Source organism: Otolemur garnettii, unplaced genomic scaffold, assembly GCF_000181295.1.
Source record: "Otolemur garnettii isolate 467f Iridium unplaced genomic scaffold, OtoGar3 scaffold00058, whole genome shotgun sequence".
NCBI lineage: Eukaryota > Metazoa > Chordata > Mammalia > Primates > Galagidae > Otolemur > Otolemur garnettii.
Window position 1 is genome coordinate 873,108 of NW_003852453.1, and position 22,037 is coordinate 895,144.

Sequence of the window (22,037 nt, forward strand, 5' to 3'; positions counted from 1 at the left end):
ATCTTAAACTTTATGAAGTCCATTCTGATTTTATTTTTTAGCAAATATAAATCTAATACACTATATCCCAAAATGTGATTACTGAACTTGTGTTTAACTCTGTTTTGAAAACATTTCAGATATGAGTCATTGTTTTAAGGATATTCTTAAAATAACTAGAAAATACCACAGACCACATTTGGATCTAACTGTTCTAGGGTCCTTTACATTGGAAATATTTCTCTACAGACTTTATGCAGAAATTAACTTCAAAGATACATGCCTTCAAAGCAAAGTAACACGAATTATGAATTGGTATGAAGATGGAGTCAGGCTTAAAATTAATACACAAAATACTCTGGTCTTTATTTTTATATTCTAGAAACCTTATATTTCCCCAAGAGCCCAGGGCTGGGTTTGAACCCACCACCTCCAGCATATGGGGCTGGTGCTCTACTCCTTTGAGCCACAGGTGCTGCCCAAGAGCCCAGTCTTTACTACAGCATGTTATTTGTGTGGAAACTATAAGGAAATTTACATTTCTGAGTTCAGAGAAGGTGTATAGGGCCATAATTCCTTATCTAAAGAAATATTTGAAAACAAATGTGTTTCAGATGTCAGAACCTTTTGGATTTAAAAAAGGTAATGATGTTTTGATACCTCATATTACGTAATAACTCCAATGAGGTTTAGGGCAGAACCCCATATTCAACACATCATATTTTTGCAATAAGACTTATACATATTCACAAAAATGGTATACATAAGGCACAAAATCTCATCTCTGTTGTGGGTTTTGCTGACCAATGAGTTGAGAAAAACAATTGGTGTTCAGAATTTGTTTCATTTTAGAATTGCAGATGAGGGATAGTGGACCTGTATATGGATTAGAGCTGAGGAAAAAAAGAAAAACAGGAAACAAAAATTAAGAGCTGTGGTCTTGGCTCTAAGTCCAGTGAGAGTACAGAGTCTTCACCAAAGAGGGAAGTTTTGAACTGGGCTAAAGGAATATTCGTAGAAAGGTGTTCCATTTGGAAATGAGTATGACTGATGCCAACGAGCCCATAGTGAAATAAGTAAAGGCATGTGGGAGCAGGCAGGCAAGGTGATGGAGGGTTTGAATGCCAAATGTGAGAGATGTAATACTGTGTCAAGAGTCACAAAACTTCAGCCAAAGAAGTGATGTAGAGAACAGCAGGGCTTGGTGGCAGAATGTGGGGAGATAAAGGAGACACAGCATTGTCAAAAGACCAAATTATAACAAAGTTAAAGATCTAAGTGGCTTTTATTAGTGATTCATGAATGACCCAGTGCAGAGGAGACTGGCTTTATGATAAGAGAAGAGTTGAAGAAAGCAGAAACAGGGAACACAAGGCCAGCCGGTCAGCCAGGCACAGTGCTTAGGCCTGGAAGCCCAGCACTCTGCGAGCCACAGCAGGAAGATTGCTAGAGCACAGTAAGCTGAGCAAAAGTGAGACCCCCATCTCTACCAAAAACCAGAAGAAAAAACAGGCAGGTGTTTTGGCAGGTGCCTGTTGTCCTAGCTACTCTGGAAGTTGAGGGAGGCAGGAGGATAACTTGAACCCAGGAGCTTGATGGCAGGGCAATAAAGTGGGACTCTGTCTCAAAAAAAAAAAAAAAAGGCAATTGGTTATCTCAAAGTTACTTTTCTCACAGAGTTAAAACATCAGGTACTTCGTTACCACGCTGGCTCAGGTAAACTGGGCTCCTTCTGATTGGCTGCTAAATCTCCTGAACTTTTAGAAAACTAGACCTTTCAAAGTTTGGTCTGATTACATGTCACCTGGCACAAGGGACTCCATTCTGGTTTGGTCTGGTCTGTTGAGCCTCGTGTGGGAGCCCAGTTCAAAGTGTGGCTTCTTATCAATTTTTTATCACAGTGGTCAAAGTTGAGTTAAGTGTTCTAGACTGAGCCTGGAAAACCAGGAGTGTCCTGGAGGAAAGCAACAGAAAGGACAGAGAGGTACTTCCAAGTGGAACAGTTTAGAACATGTTTAATGGGAAATCCAAGTGGAAATATTTCATGAGTGGGCATAAAAGCAAATGTATAGGTTATAAATATTTGGGGCTAGAATGGAAAAAAATCACTGAATTGTAAACATGTAAATATGCACAGACCAGATGTAAATCTAGAAATCAGACATAGTGAGGCCTGTGTGGCCTGTGTGCCACGTGTCACGTTCCTGATTCATGATGCAGCTGAGAGCAGAACCAGGGCTTCCAAGCATGACGTTCCGGCCTCACCTCGTGCTGTGCACAGTCTTCACACTACTCTCTAGAGTGAAACCTTGACAGTGAGTGAGCTTGCTGGCCTGATGAGGTGCCAATGGGGAGAAGAGAACAAGACAAAGCTTTGAAGACTGGCTCCCGATAGGAGTGGAAGCCAAAAGAGGAATCAGGAAGATGAGAAATAGACAGAGGGTGTGGTGTCAGTCGCCATGGGAATGAATGGGAACTTCCAGAAAGAAACCAGTGGGGTTTTATGAAATATGAGAAGAGAGGGATGAAGATGGATGAGTTGACTCCTTGCAATATAGTTTGTGTAGCTGAAGGTGATGATGGGGGAAGTCCAGCTGCAAATGCAAATGCCGCCTGAGCATCTGTCTTGTTTCAGGCACATTCTCTGGGGATGAGCTCAGAACAGAGGGAGTCCTGGCCCTCAGCAGCTCAGCCAGAGGGGGACCATTGACAGATACTAAGTGGTACTTAAGTTTCCTCTATAGGACTTACTAAATCACAAAAGCTTGGGATTTTACTCTGTTCTACCACCTATGCAGCCCGACTAGATCCCTCTCCTGGTCCTGCCTTGGCCCCAGGGGAGAAAGTAAATAGGGGTGTAGTCTCCACACTTGAGGAGCTGTCATGAAAGAAAGGGACTTAGATGTTTTCAAAGCTTAAAACTTGAAGTCCTGACAAGCTATAAAGTATTTTCTGTATTTGATATAAAATCTAAGTAGCTTTTGAGGCCCTCGAAGGGCTGGCATCATGAAAATGACCAGGCTTTCTACACAGGCAGTCGGCAAGATAGCAGGGCGTGGGGACAGCTGGGGAGACCCCACCAAGACTCAGAGTCAGTAAGAAGTTCCCTGTGGGTATGGACTACTCTGCTCTTGGCTGGAGAGGTTGTGGGACAGGGGTACATATATTTTGTAGAAATGGAGTTAATGGGTCGCTTTCTGTTTCTGTGAGGCCCTAACACCCAAGGTGCTCTTTCACTTGAATTGAGACTAGTTCTTGGCCCTGAGGCCAAAGGCCTCTCTGATGGAGAGGAGAGCGGAAAAGAAGGGGATTCAGATGCCCTAGCCACTCATCCTTGGTGAGATAACCCTGAACCCTTGTTAATCAATGTTTGTTGACTTTGAGCTTAGAGATTTTCTGAAACCCTAGAAAAGAAGGAAGAACAATTTTGAGATGCTGTGGTTTCCTCTGCTCTGATTCTCCACCAAGTCCTTCCTGTCTGTTTTCTCTCTTCCTGAGATTTCTCAGTTTCTGGACTACTGGTGGAAGCTTCCCTGGGCTTTCTTCCTGTGTTACTATTGTTTAGTTCTTTGAAGTATGTACATTAGAGTAGAACTGCTGTAAGGTGACCACCCCAGGGCGGCAGCATGAGGAACGAGGCTACTGTGCTAATAGGGACAACACCTCACTTCCTGGTGTGCTTTTATTAGAAGAGTACATATAAAATCATATATAAAACACAGTGAAATCATACATACAGTGTCGTCAAAAATGAACACATTTACTGTTTTCTCATGGTTTAATCATTCTTTCTGAAAAAAAGAGTCAATCTTAGCCTGTTTCTTATTACAAATGTAAGTGGAGGAAGCACTCTCACGCTGGCTACACCACCCAGCACACCTGGGCAGTTTCCACAGCAAATGACTTCAACTGCGTTATCAGATGCCCTGACATCCTCTTCTTTTGAAGTCTGCAGTTTCTGTGTTATCCTCACTTTTTCTGCTTCTTCAGATGCTTCATGCCCTTTTATGCTGGTCTGTACTTTGGTCAGTAGTACTTAGAAAACTGCTTCTGGGTCGGTTCATTACAGATTGCCACCTCATCCTCCATTGCAACAAAACCTTCAAAATCTACTCCTGTGAAATCTGCCATGGGAGATGGATTGTCTGATGGGGCCAAAGCATCAGAGGGTTTTGACAAATCCAACTTTCTTAAAACATTTCTGTATTGTTTCTGGCTGAGCTTTATTTCATGCAGAACCAACCCAAAGGACAGCACCCAGAGAGTTAACTAACATAGTGGATGAAGTTGTTTTCACAGTTGGACCACAGGTATATGTTTTAGTAATGGCCCACTGTAGGCTCTGGGCTTGGTTAGTGCATTTTAAATGTTTTGATGATGCCTTCATCAAGAGGTTGTATTTTTGAAGTTGTGTTTGGAGACAGAAATTTCAGTCTCTTGTTTGTGAGATGATTCCCTTGTGGTTGGCCAGGAGAGCTGTCTGCTGTCAGAGAGGAAGACATTTCTTCTTCATTTCTCAGTTGACATTCCCTCCCCCGTCCTCCAGTAGGGCACCAGCCAGCCATGAGCGTTTGTTTGATCTCCAAGTGACAGAGAGGTCTTCGGGCTCCAGGTTCTTGAATGTGTGGAGCTTTGCCTATTTACCAGTCAGTCACCAAGGGCTGTAGTTTCTCTCTAGTTGAGCTAGCACAAAGAAGAACTGTGCTAAAAACTTTCTTTGGAAAGTTTTCTGGTATTACATTTTCACCCTTCATGACGGGGCTTCTAACAGTCCACACTCTTCAGCGTTATAGATGTCATCATCTTTGAAACCTCTGGTGAAGTCTAAGATTTTTGATGAACTCGTCTACAACTTCATGTCACAGTTTACATTTCTTGAGCCGTCTATTTGATTCTTGGAATTCTACTACTCCTAATTTCTGTGCGAAGTTTTTAGCAACTTCTTGGATCACTGGCCTAAGATTCCAGTGTTAACTGTCCTCGTTTGTTTGGACCAGCTCAGTGTGGCTTTGTTAACTTCATCAGGGGATGTTTTCTTTCTTTTCTGCTATAGTCTCTGCTTTCCTTACCATATCTCTCCAAGTACTCATGTTTACATTTTTGGATATTGCTAACTCTGGTCTTGGTAATACCAAAATGTTCTGCCTCTTTCTTTGGCTGCTGCGTTCTAGAGCATATAGGTCAACCTTTTCCTTCATTGTCAACTCTGAGTTCTTTCTTTTGGGCGAACATGTCTCAATTAACTATATAAAATTTTTCAGTAATTGTAGGGTGTACCTACAATACAGTTCAGACCAGTCCTTCATGTTGAAAAATTCTTAGGCAGTAGGACATAAGCCTAATCCAACATGTAGTAATAATACAATATGAAAAAAGAACTTATACTAAAGAAGAAATAATACTTAGAACTAAGGTGCAAAGCCCACACTTCCTATCCCTTGGTGTAGAGTGGATTCAACTGGTGAAGTAATAGAGGGTGAATTAATATTGTATGTCACAGTCCAAGTGGTCAAGATACAACTTACATTCTTGGTCAATCTATAGAGGTCAGTCTTACTTTTAGTATATATGTGTGGCATGTCTGGTCTACGAAAATTAGGTCAACTGAAGAATGAGGTCAGGTAGGGAGGTAGTCAACTCTGGAGGTTCTTCTGTATATTAATTAAAGGGGGGAGGTGGGAAGTATGCATTGCCATTTCCAAAGGATTGTGTCATGAAGGGTAGGGAGGTGCATGTATTCAGTTTGTCATACTGATCCTGATATGATGACTACATTTATTTTTTTTCAAGTCAAAAGTTTAATTATCACATAGGAAAATAGGCATTTAAGTTACCGTATCGGTACTGTTATTTGTTACTTCAAGTGACTTAGCATGTCAGCCACACAAGACTGAACTAACAGGGATGACTATACCTAAAACCCTGTAATCAGGACTCACAGCCCACATAAGACACTGCTTTCATTAAAATAAAAAGAGACCCTTTTATTACAAAAGAACTGGCCATAGTTCCTTTTGAGAGTATAAATTTCATCAAATACCTGAAATCTTTGTTTGGGAGCTGTGGCCCTTGGACTATTTGTTGGAGCCCTTCTGACTGTCAGTTTTGAGTTTATAACAAAAGGTACCCGTACTGTAGAAGCAGGAGAAGATTGGATTCCAGGAACGAGAATGGACTCAAGACTCTGGGGTGATCCAGCATGGACAGGGCACCGTAGACAGAGCATTGAGAGGTTTACATTTTGCCCTGGCATTGCACAATGTTAGTGTTCACCTAACGTGAGCTTTATATTGGAAAAGCCAAGCAAAAAAGACTATTCATAATAATGTAATAATCACACGAATTTCACCATCTTAAAAAGTGTCCTTAGATGCAACTGTGTATTTGGATTTCATATGGTATCATTTATTCTCTTTAGTAGCGAAAGATCCTGTTATCTCACGTGTCCTTATGTTGTATTTCTTTTCTTTTAGGTCGCTTTTATTCAAAACCTCGTATTTTGCGTAGAAAGGGTTTACCGTGTTCCTGACTTTGGTGTCTGGGAAAGAGGAAGCAAATACAATAATGGCAGCACAGAGCTGCATTCAAGGTAATTTGCTGATTTCTGAGCTTTTAAATTTAAATACATGGAATTTGGATATAAATAAAAAGCAAAGCATTAAACTGGAACAGTGCTATGTTAATTTTCAGAGCTTTTTTTTTTGTTATCAGTGAAATGCACTTAAAGCAAAAGAGGCAGCTCTCAGTGCCTGCGGGGTTCAGGAAAGGAGCTGCCATCTGCCCAAAACTCCCAGGGTGTCAGTACCTGCCTATCTGCCTCCATCATTAGTCCACAGCTTGATCTTTCTGCCCAGCCATGTTATTTTTTTTCCTCTTGCAATGATGATGTTTGAAAGGTGAAGTACATTAAATTTTCCAAACCCCAGTTGTATGTGCATTGCATGTAAAATTCCCTTCCCTAATGTAGATGTGATTTTTTATCCCACCTGGAGATTCTCACACTCTTCATATAAAACTTAAGGATCGGTGTCGTCTGTGAGAGCTGTGTCTTAAGCTGTGGTTTAGTGCATATGAACAAGCAGTAGAGGATGACTGATGTTAGTAGTTTATGAATTTCTTTAATTCCTTAGAGTTAAAGAAAATAATTTTAGTGATTTTAGGTTTTAATTGTACCTTTTATATGTTCTAATTTTTATGTCCAGAGGATCATCGTTTAATGGAAAAGGATAGCTCAAATAAGTCTTATCCATACTGCACTAAAACAGGCAAGAGTTTAAGCCAAAAGGTACCACTGTCCATCAGTTTGGATCATTGAGACTTAAATGAGAGAAAAAGTCTTGGAAACACCAGTTAAGAGGAATCTGTGGCCTATACTCTTTTTTTGGATAGAAGGGTTAATTACACACAAATAATTAAGCTGATAGAATACCGAATAAACTAAAAACTGGCTGTGTAACCCTGAGCAAGTTACGTAACCTCTCTTTGCCTTAGTGTCTTTATCTATGAAAGGAAGATCATAATAGTTTTGACTTTATAGCATTGTTGAAATGATTGGTTAATATGTATAGAGCGTTTGAATGCCTGGCGTAAGAACTAGAACACTGGTGTAGTCCCACATTTAAGAACTTTTTAATAGCAAAGACTAAAATACACAGGACTTTCAGATTAATGCCATTTAAGTAATTTGCAGGCCTTTTTCATAAATCCTAAGATTCATGTGAGACATTTTCACTATATCCAGCAGAATGGTGGCAGTCAGTGAAGCTGTCAGTGAGGTGGAGAAGTAATTTGTGGGAAAGCTCAGTTTAGACATTAAATAAATTATGTCAGTGCCGGGCACAGTGGGGGCTCATGCCTGTAATCCCAGCACTCTGAGAGGCCAAGGCAGATGGATTACTTGAGCTCAGGAGTTAGAGACCAGCCTGAACAAGAGCCAGACCCTGTCTCTACTAAAAATAGAAAAACTAGCCAAATGTGGTGGCCAGTGCCTGTAGTCCCAGGTACTTGGGAAGCTAAGGGAAGAGGATTGCTTGAGCCCAAGAGACAGAGGTGGACGTGAGCTGTGATGCCACCACACACTATCCAGGGCGACAGAGTAAGACTTTGTCTCACAAAAGACAAAACAAAATGAAACAAAATCTTTCAAAACTAAAAACAGGTGGATAATACTCACCAGATAATAATCATCCAGATTAAGTTCTCAACATTCTAAAGTATCAAATTATGAAAAAGGAAATGGGTCTGGTGAGAGAAGATGATTTTTTTTTAAATTTCAGAATATTACGGGAAATTCAAATGTTTTGTCTCTGTGAATTGCTTTTGTACAATTTGAATCAAAGTTAGGAGTGTGCCCATCACCAGACGGTGTGCACTGTCCCTGTTAGGGGTGAGTTTGCCCCTCCCCTCCGACTCCCTCAACCTGCTTCTTTCCTTTGAATTTTACTAGCAACGTGCCCGTGGGTGTTGATGGATTAGTTCCAGTTTAATAGTGAATACATCTGGTGTTTGTTTTTCCATTCTTGAAAAATTTCACTAAGAGGAATGGTCTCCAGTTTATCCATCTCACCTTTTTTATGGCTGAGAAGTTCTCCCTGGTGTACACAAACACCCTGCGTTTTATCAGTCCACTCACGTATTGCTGTGCACTTGGGCTGGTTCCACATCTTTGCAGTTGTGAATTGTGCTGTAGGAAACATTCGAGTTTCTTTTTGATAAAAATCACTTTCCTTTGGGTAAATACCCAGTAGTGGGGTTGCTGGGACAAATGGCAGGTCTGCTTTTAGTTCTTTGAGGCATCTCCATGCTGCTTTCCATAGAGGCTGTACTAGTTTGCAGCCCCCCCAACAGCAACTAAGCATTTCTTTCTCTTTGCATCTGCACCAACATCTGTTGTTTGGGATTCTTTGATAAGAGTCATTCTCACTGGAGTTCTCTAATAACCTCCTTGAGGGTTTGCTTTGCATTTCCCTGATTATTGGAGACTCTGAGCATTTTTTGATATCTTTATTGGCCATTAGTGTATCTTCTTTTGAAAAGCTTCTGTTCATGCCTTTTGCTCACTTTCTTATCGGGTTATTTGATTTTTATTTCTTGCTGTTTGCTTGAGTTCTTTATAGATTCTGGTTGTCAGGCCTTTATCAGATCTATAACATGCAAATATTTCCTCCCATTCTGTAGGTTGTCTTAAAATTGATCTTTTCAGTATTATAAGGACTCTTACTTTCTCTTTTTTTCTCTCCTTTGTTTTCTTCTTCTCCTCTTCTTCCTCCTTATTTGTTTTGTATTTTGTTCGTTTATTTATTTGTTTTGAGACAGAGTCAGCATCATTATAGCTCCCTGTAACCCTGAATTCCTGGGCTCGAGTGATCCTCCTGCTTCAGCCTCCCGAGTAGCTGGTACTATAGGCATACTGCACCATGCCCAGCTATTTTCTCTATTTTTTGTAGAAATGGGGTCATGCGATTGCTTAGTCTGGTCTCAAACTCCTGACCTCAAGCCATCATCCTGCCTTGGCCTCCCAAACTGCTGGGATTACAGGTGTCAGCCACTGCACCTGGCCCCCTTCCTCTCTTTTTAATAACCATTTTCAGTATAAAATATTTAGACTAGAAGTTTTTATGTTTGTAGAAACTGTAGTAAACTCATTGGGTGAAAGTTACTATTGACCCCAGAAAGTAAGGGTGTTGACAGGTCCCTGGAGACAAAATAGAGGCTCCAACTTGTTCTCCTGCAACTGTAGTACCAGTCTTTAAATTGACTCATTAAGGTTTTATTTCAAGGCTTGGAAAATCATTACATGATGTTCTTTGCTACCTTTTGCATGCAAAATTAATCTTAATTGTAGCAGGCTGATTTTATTCATATGGATGGGAAATGAAGTTTGCCATTTAGGTTTGGATGATGAGTTTTATACATTTAACATTGATCTTCTAATTGTCCATGGTATAACACTTTACAATTCCCAAAAAGACCTTTACACTTTTTTTTTCTTTTTTCAAATACTTCTGAGCTCATGCCTCAACAACCTTGTTTTGGATATGTCATCTCTGGTGCCAGAAGGGATATATTTTGAAACTGCAGGAGAGCTGAGCCCCCTGGCACTCATGATGCAATGAGGGCAGTAGGGGTAGGAGACCAGTGTCTTTCTGGACCTGGGCCCAGGTGCTGGAGCGTAGAGCTGCAAACAGCCAGGGATCAAGTCACAGCTCTCAGCCTCTCGCTGTTCTAGGACACAGCAGGACTATCTGGCCTGGTCAGAGCTCTTCTTTATTGCTTACTGTCGTATCCTTGTTATGACCTCAGCTGTTCTTACAATTTCAGAGGTTATAATTTTCAGGTTGAATTAATAAATGTAATTCTTGCTGTCAGTAGTTATAAACACTTGCTCTTTGCCTTCTGACCTGCCCTGCCACACTCTCTCTCTCTAGGAGGTATGGAGGGGACGGGGTACACTCTGTTACCTTTGTGCTCACCAAGGCCTTGGCCAGAGTTCCTGGCTCTTTTTCCTGTGCCACACTGGGTGCATCTCATCTAAATGTGTCAAAGATACCGACCCTGGGGTCCCCAAAACACACGCATGTGGTCTTCTGCAGTTAGAGACTCCTCAGCAGTAGCTGTGCTCAGTGTTCCTTTATCAATCCCAGTCTGTGGCCTGAGCAGTATCAGACGTGTTTGGCCAGGCAGGAAACATCACTGCCTTTTGTATGGGGGGAAGCTAACATTTAGGTTTTGTCATTTCTCCTGCCCCATCCCCCACACCCCTTAAATCAGGCAGCTTGGTTCATAGTAGGACCAGAACTGGATTCCAGGTAATTGGCCACTAAATCCAAAATCGTTTTTGTTATGTCATGTATTTTAAAGCTGTTATATCATGTATTTGAAAATGTTTTTCTAAAGTACAAAAGAACAGCAGGGTGTAACCTCTTTAAAATTGTTATAAGTTTCATGGTTGTGCTGTAACAGCCGTCAGTGCTGCTGTGCTGGCGTCCCGGTACCCTCGTCAGGGTTTCTGTCACTCTGGCCTTTTAATACCTCACTGCAGCCTTGAACTCCTGGACTCAAATAGCCCCTCTGCCTCAGGCTGCTGAGTAGCTGGGATTACAGTGCAGAAGCTGCTGAAAGATGGCAGAAGTAGTGGTGGTAGTAGCCACATTTGATTATGTGGCCCACCAAGAACAAGAGCTGGACATCAAGAAGAATGAGAGATTATGGCTTCTGGATGATTCTAAATCCTGGTGGCAAGTTCGAAATTCCATGAATAAAACAGGTTTTGTGCCTTCTAACTATGTGGAAAGGAAAAACAGTGCTCAGAAAGCATCTATTGTAAAAACCCTAAAGGAGATACCTTTGGAATCGGCAAAGTGAAAAACAAACCTAGTGTACCAGATTCTGCATCTCTAGTTGATGATAGTTTTGCTGACCCAGGGGAACGTCATCTGATCTCAACATGCCTGCTTATGTGAAATTTAAGTGCATGGCTGAGAGGCAGGATGAATTATCATTGATAAAAGGGACGAAGGTGATCGTCATGGAGAAAGGCAGTGATGGGTGGTGGCGGGGTAGCTGTAAAGGACAAGTCAGATGGTTCCCTTCAAGCTATACACTGAAGAAGGTGACAGTCCTTTGGGGGACCATGGAGGTTCTCTGTCAGGGAAATTAGCAGCAGTCGTCAGTAACCTAAATACTGGTCAAGTGTTGCATGTGGTACAAGCTCTTTGCCCCTTTAGTTCGTCCAATGATGAAGAACTTAATTTTGAGAAAGGAGATGTAATGGATGTTATTGAAAAACCTAAAAATGACCCAGAGTGGTGGAAATGCAAGAAAATCAATGGAATCTTTGGTCTGGTGCCAAAGAACTGTGTCACCATTATGCCGACTATACCCCGTCCTCTCCATACCTCCTAGAGAGAGGGAGCGTGGCAGGGCAGGTCCGAAGGCAAAGGGCAAGTGTTTATAACTACTGACAGCCAGAATTACATAACCTCAGGATTATGTGGAACCAACACCGCCGTGGTGTGATTACGTCAGGCCTTCACTCACTGGGAAGTTTGCTGGCAATCCTTGGTATTATGGCAGAGTCCCCAGGCATCAAGCAGAAATGGCGTTAAATGGAAGCGGGCATGAAGGGGATTTCCTTATTTGTGATAGTGAATCCTCCTCAGATGATTTCTCAGTATCACTAAAAGCACAAGGGAAAAACAAGCATTTCAAAGTCCAACTAAAAGAAGACTGTCTACTGCATTGGGCAGCGTAAATTCAACACCATGGAAGAACTTGTAGAACATTATAAAAAGGCACCAATTTTTACAAGTGAACAAGGAGAAAAAGTACATCTTGTCAAGCATTTGTCACGATACTGACGACCTGAAGTGACTGCTGCATAGCTTTAACTTGTCGTGTAATTGAAGACTCAGAAAATGGTGGTCCAGTTGTGCTTGATTGGAAATTGTGGTTTCTAACTTCTACATGAGATTTGACTATAACACACAAGTATTTTTATTATAACTCAGCCATATACACACACACACACGTGTGCTATGTATGCATCTGCATAGAACAATTCCTTATCCTTGGTCTTCTGTTTTATTGTTCTTTTATTGTTGTTTTTCTTTGCTTCTAATATTAATGTTTTGTATCTTGAAATAATCAAATAATACAGATCAAAAGTTTTTATATGAAAAATTCCTTTATTGCATGTCCTTTATTTCCTTGTAAAGGCACCCTATTCTGCTATAATTTCTCTTCATATAAAATTATTATATCTGTATATGACATATGCTAAAATAAATTTCTTGGAGAGTGTTTAAAAAAAAAAGTGTCACGGTTATCTTCATGTAATCAGTGCTGCCTGACTCAGCCTGACACTGTGGTCAGACCCTTCTTGATATGCCCTTTTCCATCTCCAGGTTTCCTGGTATCCTCTTAGTCCAAATTCTTGAGTTATTTAGTATTCTTAGATAACATCCAAACTTCTTTCTAAGCAGTACTCTCCTTACATGTATCAAAACTGCATTCTAGCAGTCGCCTCACCCTTCTCAGGGTTTCAGTAAAAGGGTCTGTGGGTCGCACCCCCTTTGGACTATATTAAAGGGTTGTGGCATTAGGAAAGTTGAGAACCACTGGTCTATTGCGTTGAGTTCATCATGGTGGTCTTAAAATGTTCCCTCAGCAACCATCCCCAGCTCTCTGGGCTTTTCTGGGGACCCAAACTTGTGAAGCAGCTGGCCCCTCTCAGTTGCCCCTGGGGGTCTGGAGCTGAATGGGACAGTGTTCTTTTTTCCCCCTTTTCAGTTTCTAACCCTCTTATAAATGCCCATACATTTTTTAATCTTACACCATCAAGTTTAGTTACATTTTTCTCCATTTGTTATTTTGGTACCTATTTATTGTAAGTTTCTGAACTTAGAGCAAAGTAGTTTTCTCAGCCTCTCCCAGGTTTAATTCAAGTATTTGAATCTCTAAACTTCGCTCTCCTCATTGATATAAAGATATTCCTACTCCTTGGAACTACCTTTATTCCCAACCTTTCTGTTTTAGGAAAGAGATGGGTTTGTCACTTTGAATTTTTTGCCTATTGGGAAACAAAAAGGGAAGACTGTACTTAATTTAGCAATGTGGATACATGCCCAGATAGAGATTAACTCCCAAGTAGAACTTAACGTTTAACAACATCATTTATTTTCTTACTTTGCTAAATCTTGTTTGCAACACAAAGAAGGCTATAGAAGCAGAAAAAATTAAGATCTGACTTTTTATGTTTTTAAAAATAGTTGTATATTCTGTTCGCTTGGCTTTTCTAATAAAGTCATTGCTAAAATAGCAGATAAGTAACCATCACAGGCCACTCATGCACTTTAAGATGCTTTTAGTGGCCATTTTATTCTACATAGTGCTTGTTATTTAAAGTGACTGCTGAGTCTTCTTACACTGTTTTTGACATTTCAGTCAACGATCTATGGTAGAAGCTACTATCTGTTCATTCTTCTTCATTTTATGTATTTTTTTCTATTACCCAATTCGTGAACATCCATTAAAACCATAGCACTGTGAAATCCTTGTTTTTCTACAACTATGATTGGGTAGCTCGGGGAGCAGGAGGTTGTGATTGAGTTCTCATGCCTGCTAGTTAGTTTTGCAGATTCCATGGTGGGCTTTAAATGACCTAGTCCAATCCATCTTTTCTAGAAAAGCTTTAATTAATGCAACAGATCACTTTGGTACTATCTCCCAACCAAATATCACTTTATTTTAGCTCTCATAAATCAAAGTTAGAATTAAAATCTGTTGAGGTTACCACCTTACAAGAATCAATAAATGTTCTATTGATAGTAGTCACATAATATTAATATATTAAGTAACATTTGTAATGGAACTGTTTAATTCTCAAAATGCCTTGTACCATTGAACTATTTAAAAATTTTCACAGCAGTATATATTTGGTAGTAAAGTATAAGATTACCCTAGGATTTTCATTTCTAAATAGCTTACTGTTATCAGAGATTTAAGTAACTGGTGGTAATAAATTAATGTATTTGTGAATTTCAATTAAGTCTTAATTGTTTAACCAATTTCATTGGCAAAGAAAGTTAAAGTGGAAAGAATTCAATAAACATTCGCTCTAGTCCAGGGATGATGTGTGTTTCTTTTATACTATACTTAGAAGACCAGTTTCATGCCATAGCTGTCTTTTAGCACTGTTGTTAAAGACAGAACCTTTGGCTGGATACGTTGTGTTTCTCCTCCAGGGCCTAATTTCGTATGTATTTGCCTTTTGAGTAAGTTATTTTTTCCTTACATTTTAAAATACTGTGAACAGTCTTAATAAAACACATACCTCCCACTGTTGAGTGTAGGTTTTCTGGCACTATTAGGTTTACTGAGTATAAATGTTTATACATTGTCTTCAGGAATATAGTCTTTCTTTTTTTTTTTTGTTTTATTTTAATAGGTTTAGTGTTTTTTGCCACATGGATGAATTACATAGTGGTAAAGTCTAGACCTTCAGTGTACCCATCACCCAAATGGTGTACCTTGTACTCAATAGGTAATTTTTCAAACTGCACCCCTCACACCCTTTCCGTTCTGAGTCTCCAGTGCCCATTATGTCACTCTACGTAGCCATGCATGTCTGTTTTTTGGTTCCTACTTGTAAGTAACAACATGCAGTATTTGGGGTTTTTTTATTGTTGTTGCTTGTCTGTTTGTGTTAATTCCAGGGTTGTTTCGCTTAGGATAATGGCCACCAGTTCCACGCAAGCTGCTGCAAAAGACATGATTTCATTCTTTTTCATGGCTGAGTAGTTTTCTGGTGTGTATGTGTGTGTACGTACACACACCACCTTTTCTTTGTCCACATATCATTTAATGGGCATTTGGTTCTGTATCTTTGCAATTGTAAATTGTGCTAGAAAAAAAAATACACTTTTTTAATAAAACATCTTCTTTTATTTTGGGTAGATGCCCAGTAGTAGGATTGCTACATTGAATGGTAAGTGCATATGTATTTCTTTGAGGGACCTCCATACTGTTTTCCGTAGAGGTTGTGCTAATTACATTCCCACCAATGTTGTATAAGTATTTCTTTTTCACTATATCCCCACCAGCATCTATTGTTTTGTTTTGTTTTTAATTTATTGTTGGGGATTCATTGAGGGTACAAGAAACCATGTTACACTGATTGCATTTATTAGGTAAAGTCCCTCTTACAAGTATGTTGTGCCCCCCAAAGGTGTGACACACACCGAGACCCGACCCCCACCTTCCCTCTCTCTGCTATACCTTTCCCCACTCCTCCTTCCTTCTTTCTCTGCATCCATTGTTTTTTGACTTTTTTTTTTTTTTTTTTCAGTTTTTGGCCAGGGCTGGGTTTGAACCCCCCATGTCCAGCATAGGGGGCTGGTGCCCTACTCCTTTGAGCCACAGGCACCACCCGGTTTTTTGACATTTTAATAATGGCCATTCTCATTATGGCTTTAATATGCATTTTCTTGAGGATTAGCAATGCTGGCCATTTTTTCTTCAGTTTGTTGGCCATTTGTTTCTGTCCTTTTGAAAAATGTCTATTCCTATCTTTTGTCCAATATTTAATTTTTTTCTTGCTGATTTGTTCGAGTTTCTTATAAATTTTAGATTTTAGTCCTTTGTGAGACAAATAGTTTGAAAATGTTCTCACATTTTGTAGTCTTTTTCCTCTGTTGCCTATTTTATTTGCTGTGCAGAAGCTTTTTAGTTTACGTAAGTCTATTTATTTTTGTTTTTGTTGTATTTGCTTTTGGGGTCTTAGTCACAAATTCTTTACCTAGGATGATAGCAAGAACGTTTTCTTTCTATAGAATTTTCATGGTTTCAGGTCTTACACTTAAGTCTTCGATCATTGTGAGTTAATTTTTGTGTGTGGTGAGAGATGGGGATCCAGTCTCATTCACCTGCATTACTGCGCAGACTGTCCTTCCTAGTGTATGTTTTTGTTTGCTTTGTCAAAGACTAGTTGGTGGGAGGTATTGGGCCTTACTTGTGGGTTCCCCATTCTACTCCATTGGTCTGTGTGTTGGCTAACATCAGACGTGCTGTGTAGTTACTGCCGCCTCGTAATTCACCCTGTGATGTGAACCCAGGCACCGTGGCACATCCAGACTTGCTCTTTTTGCTCAGAGTACTTTAGCTGTGTGTAATCTTTTATGGTTCCATATGAATTTTAGGATTATTTTTTGTAATTCTGTGAAAAATGACATTGGTATATTGATAGGAATTGTATTAAATTTGTAGATTACTTTAATATGAGCATGTCAATAATGATTTTTCTAATCCACGAGTCTAGAATCCTCTCTGATTTGTTTGTATTATCTGTGATTTCCTTCATCAGTGTTCTGTTGTTCTCCTTGGTTGCCTATATTGCAGTGTATTTTTTTTTTGCAGGTATTGTAAATCGGACTGAGTTCTTTGATTCTCAGCTTTGTTATTAGTATATAGAAATACTACTAATGTGCATACATTGATTTTATAAGCTGTGAATTCATTTATCCATTCTAGAAGTCCTTTGAAGGAGTCTCTAGAATTTTCTAGGCATAAGACCATATCATTGGAAGAAACTTTGAGTTCCTCTTTCCCAACCTGAATGCCCTTTATTTCTTCCTGTCTGATTGCTCTGCCTGGGAGTCCTGGCACTGCCGTATTTTGTGGTATACAGTGCACAGCCATGTTTTTGGCCCAAACTTTCAGGAAGAAAGTCTTTCATTTTAATTTTTTCTTTCAAAATTGTAATTGTTTATATATTCAGGTACTTGTCCTTTTGTACTATAAGAGAATTTTAGCTTTTTTTTGAGACAGTCTTACTCTGTTGTCCTTGGTAGAGTGCCATGGTGTCATAGCTCACAGCAACTTTGAACTCCTGGGCTCAAGAGATTTTCTTGCCTCAGCCTCCTGAGTAGCTGGAACTACAGGTGCCCACCACAATGCCCTGCTATTTTTAGAGACAGGGTCTCGCTCTTGCTCAGGCTGGTCTCGAACTCCTGAGCTCAGGCAATTCACCTGTGTTGGCCTCCCAGAGCACTGGGATTATAGGTGTGAGCCTTAGCATTAATTTTTTAACATAAAATAAGAAATTTTATGTAACAAATAATTACAAAACACAAGAAAGGATATAAGGTACCAGAAATTTTAGGTACTGGTAACAAATTTGTGATATTTATGCATCATAGGAGGCCAAGAGTTCTTTCTCACGGTCAATATCAGCAGTATCAAATTGTCATCTTCAATCTCTGCATTAGGGGTGGTCTTCTGAAGAGTCACTTGCCTCATCCTGGTAAATTTCCTCGTCCTCAGTTCCAGCCATAGCATTGCTGATGCCACATTTTGTAAGCAATCTCACGACCACTTCCTTCTTGACGCCATTCTACAATCTCAGGATCCAATCACAAACCTGGGTGGTGGATGATTTCTTGATTCTGCCTGTAGGTGTCAAATCATCACCAGCTAACAGGTTTCCACGACATCTACTCTTTCTTCATTAGGGCCTTAAAGGGCTTGTTTACTGACGCCTAAGAGGTTGTAGCTGGCTGGTTAGCCCACCAGATATCTCAGCAAGTTGGGTTTTCAGGTCAGCTGGGATTGCTTTTGCCCTTTGCAATACCACCTATAAAATCACAGCTCCAATTAGTCACTGCATGGTCAAGTTTACAGTAACTCATCACCATTCTTTGGGCTTTGAAGTGACAGAAACCAAGAAAGCTGGTTTTGTAAGTATCCTCCAGGCCTTCGTGACCAGACTTCATCAAACTACGTTTCCTGCCTTCTCATTCATCCACCCTTTTTCATGCACACGGACAACAACCCCACTTGGAATCTTTTCTTTCATAAACATTTTTCTATTAAGGATGGTCACAGGTGGTAGCTTTGTCCCATGTGCACAACAGTCCAGAACAACAGTGAAGTGTGTTTTCTCAGGTCCACTGGCTTTGACAGCATAGTCTGTGCTCCTGTGACGTCCACAGTTCTGTTGGATGGCATGTCAGTTGTGGGGAGGACCTCATCTGTGTTGTCAGTTTGGGACAGCTCAAAGTTGTCAGTCTTCGAAGATTCATAACTAAGAATGAAATTCCAAACCTTGACTCTCAGAGGCTGCTGGGAGTTTGGGGCAATGTTTGTTCCTGTCTTCATGGTCAAGACTTTCTCTGTTCCTGAGAGATGACCAGTGCTTTTGTCTCATGTGATCCTTTCACCCTTTTGTGTCATCTTGGTGGTACAGAGATCCCTGTTAGACGCTACTCCAGAGTCCAGGTCCTCACCTCCTCCTCCTTAGACCACTCTGGGGGTCTCCCTCTCATTGGCTTCATCCCTGGGCATCTGAAGAAGCTGTTCCTCCACAATCTGAGGACATTCACTGTTGGGAGGAGGTCCTGAGTGTCTTGACATCTCTGTCACCATGTTCTTTGGCATGTGTAAAAACTGTTAGCCTAAAGCCTGTAGCATACAAAAACTGTTTGGACATTTTCCATGGGATTTTCCAATAATTTTTATAAAAATATTAGCAAGATTTTTAGCTCCTGCTTAAAGTGTATGAAGAAAAATCCGTCGCTCATCATTGGCCAAAAACACTTTTGTTGCAAATTTGTCATAAGTTCAACAAAACCAATTCCTACATTCCAGGGTATTATTTGGCATACAAATATTACTATTGCTTTCTAGAATTACACTTTTAATATGTAAGGATAAATAAAAGAATTAAAAACATTTATATAGATACAAAATTAGTACTACCCATGTACATAGATAATATAATGCATATCCTTATTTTTCCGTCAAAAATTTGGGCAAAAACGTATGCTATACATGGCAAAATATGGTCCATTGAATAGTGGTGAAAGTGGGCTTCTCTTCCTTGTTCCACTTTTTCCAACTCCTGAGGAGAATGCTTTCAGCTTTTCTCCCTTCTATAATGTTGGCTATAGGTTTGTCATATATGGCTTTTATTATTTTGAGATATATTCCTTCTATGCCTACTTTTTGAGGGTTTTTTATCATGAAGCTATGTTGGATTTTTGTCAAATGCTTTTTTGCACCTATTAAGATAATCAGATGGCTTATTGTTATAATCCGTTTATGTGGTGAATCACATTTGCTGTGCAAATGATGAACCACCTTTGCATCCCTGGGATGAAACCTACTTGAGTGTTGTGAATTATCTTGGTTGGCGTCCTTTTAGATTCAGTTTGCTCATATTTTCTTGAGGATTTTTGCATGTACATTTGTCAAGGTATTCAGTTCAGGGTAATGATGCCTTCATAGGATGAACTGGGGAGGAACCCCTCCTCCTTCATCTTTGGAGCAGTTTCAGCAGGATTGATACCAGTTCTTTTTAGGTCTGGTAGAATTTAGGTGTGAATCCATCTGGTCCTGGGCTTTTTTTAGTTGGGAGATTTTTTTATTGCAGGTTCAATTTCACTGGTTGTAATTATTTTATTCAGAATTTCTGTTTCTTCCTGATTTAAGCTTGGGAGGTTTTGCTCCTATCTGTTCCTTTAGGTCTGCTCGTGTGGGTGTTCACAGTAGTCAGGGCATCGTCTGTGTGTCTGTGGTGTGAGCTGTAATGTCTTCTTTCTCATTTCTGATTGAGGCTATTTGAATCCTCTCATTTTCAACTAGCTAGTGATATATTTATTTATTTTTAACTTTTCATTCTTTTTTTTTTTTTTGCAACAGAGTTTTGCTCTGTCACCTTGGGTAGATTGTTGTGGCCTCAGCCTAGCTCACAGCAACTCCAGGGTTCAAGTGATACTCCTGCCTCAGCCTCCTGAGTACCTGGGACTAGAGATACTCACCACAATACCTGGCTAGTTTTTCTATTTTTAGCAGAGACAGGGGTCTCACTCTTGTTCAGTCTGGTTTCAAACTCCTGAGCTCAAAGGCTCCTCCTACCTCAGCCTCTCAGAGTGTCAGGATTTTGCAGAAAGGAGCCTATCCAGTGATTCATCAAGTTTAAAGAATCGACTCATCATTTTATTGATTCTTCATATTTTATCTTTTTTTATTTCATGTAATGTTACTCTAATCGTTGATATTTCTTTTATTCTTTGGGTTCGTTTTGTTCCTGGTTTTCTAGTTCTTTGAGGTGTGATATCAGGTTGTTAATTTCTGCTTCTCGGTCCTCGGTTCAGCCCCATGAAGTTGTATCTTTGTACAGCTTTTGCTGTATCACAGAAAATTTGATAGTTTGTGTCATTTTGAAAAAATTTTAATTTCCATCTTAATTTTGTCATTGGCCTAAACATTATTCAGGAACATGTTTAATTTCCATGTATTTATATAGATTTAAGTGTTCCTCGTGGAGTTGATTTCTGGTTTTATTCCACTGTGGTCTGAGAAGATGCTTGATAATGATTTCAGTGTTTTTTATTATTATTCATTAAGACTTATTTTGTGATCTAAGTACAGTCTTTTTTGGATAATGTTCCATGTGCTGATGAGAAAAATATATAATCTGCAGTTTTTGGATACAGTGTTCTGTAAATGTTTATCAAATCCATTCATTCTAGAGTCCTATGCAAGTCCGGTAGGAATACATTTGTAAGAAGGAAAAAATAATAGCTGACAATGGAATGTTTTTACTTGAGCAATCAAACTATAGGTCCCTTAGGTGGTAATTTTCAACCTAGGTGGTAATTTTCAACCTATGTGCCACAGCACACTGTACGCTGTGAAACTTTTTAAAGATCATTAATTAAATTATTTTCAAAAGAAGTTCAAAGCACAGTAAATATATTCTTTTTTTCTTTTTTTTTCCAATCATCATAATTTAAGTGTGCTGTGGAAGTTTAACTATAGGTTCAAGTGTGCAGTGTGATTAAAAAAGGTTTAAAAACATTGCCCTAGGGGCTCCCCTAACTCTTTGGTTCTGAGAGTCTGCAATGCTTGTGCTGGAGTCATTTTGTCACCATTTTGTAGTATGCAAAACAAGTGTTACGGGCCTGATTATTCTGGGTGCATGGTAGAGTTAGGATCTGACTTAGGTCCTTTTCTGGTTCCCTACTGGCACATATAAACCACTCCAAACTTAGAGGCATAAAACAATAATAGTTGCTATTATGTCTCATGGTTCTGGTGGTCTGACTGGGTTAAGGTGAGTAGTTTGTGCTCAGGTCGGTTAAGATGGGTAGTTAAGGTGGGTAGTTTGTGCTCAGGGTCTCTGACACGTTTGTCCTTAGTGTAGCTGGTCCTGAAATTTTCTTGAAGGCTTTCTCACTTGAATATCTAACTGTTGGTGTGGACCTTGGCAAGAGCCATCTGCAGGAGTGTGTATGTGAAGTTTCCATATAGGCTTCATCACAGCCTGGTGGCTGGTTCCAAAGTGTAGAATACTGAGACAGAGGATTAGACAGGAGCTATTTTGCTTTTTGTGACCTATCCTTAGAAATCGTACAGTACAAATTCCACCACATTCCATTTCCTGGAGTCACTAAGACCCGACTGTGTTCTGTGAGGGATGTTAGACTCTGCCCCTTGATAGGGAGGACGGGAATCTGTGGACATGCTTCCCACACTATATAAGACCAGACCATGTTCTG

At 39.9% G+C, this 22,037-nt stretch overlaps 1 protein-coding gene and 1 pseudogene across 2 annotated transcripts in view; both read left to right on the forward strand.

Annotated features, from left to right (window-relative positions):
* The window catches only part of PHKB (phosphorylase kinase regulatory subunit beta), a 225,746-nt gene that overhangs the window by 73,995 nt on the left and 129,714 nt on the right, over positions 1-22,037 (forward strand). For both annotated transcript variants that reach the window (XM_023514768.1, XM_012806835.2), the window contains exon 7: positions 6,453-6,568. In XM_023514768.1, the coding sequence (XP_023370536.1) occupies positions 6,453-6,568 (116 nt within the window). The remainder of the gene's footprint in view (positions 1-6,452; positions 6,569-22,037) is intronic.
* On the forward strand, positions 11,034-12,563 carry LOC105887246 (annotated as a pseudogene).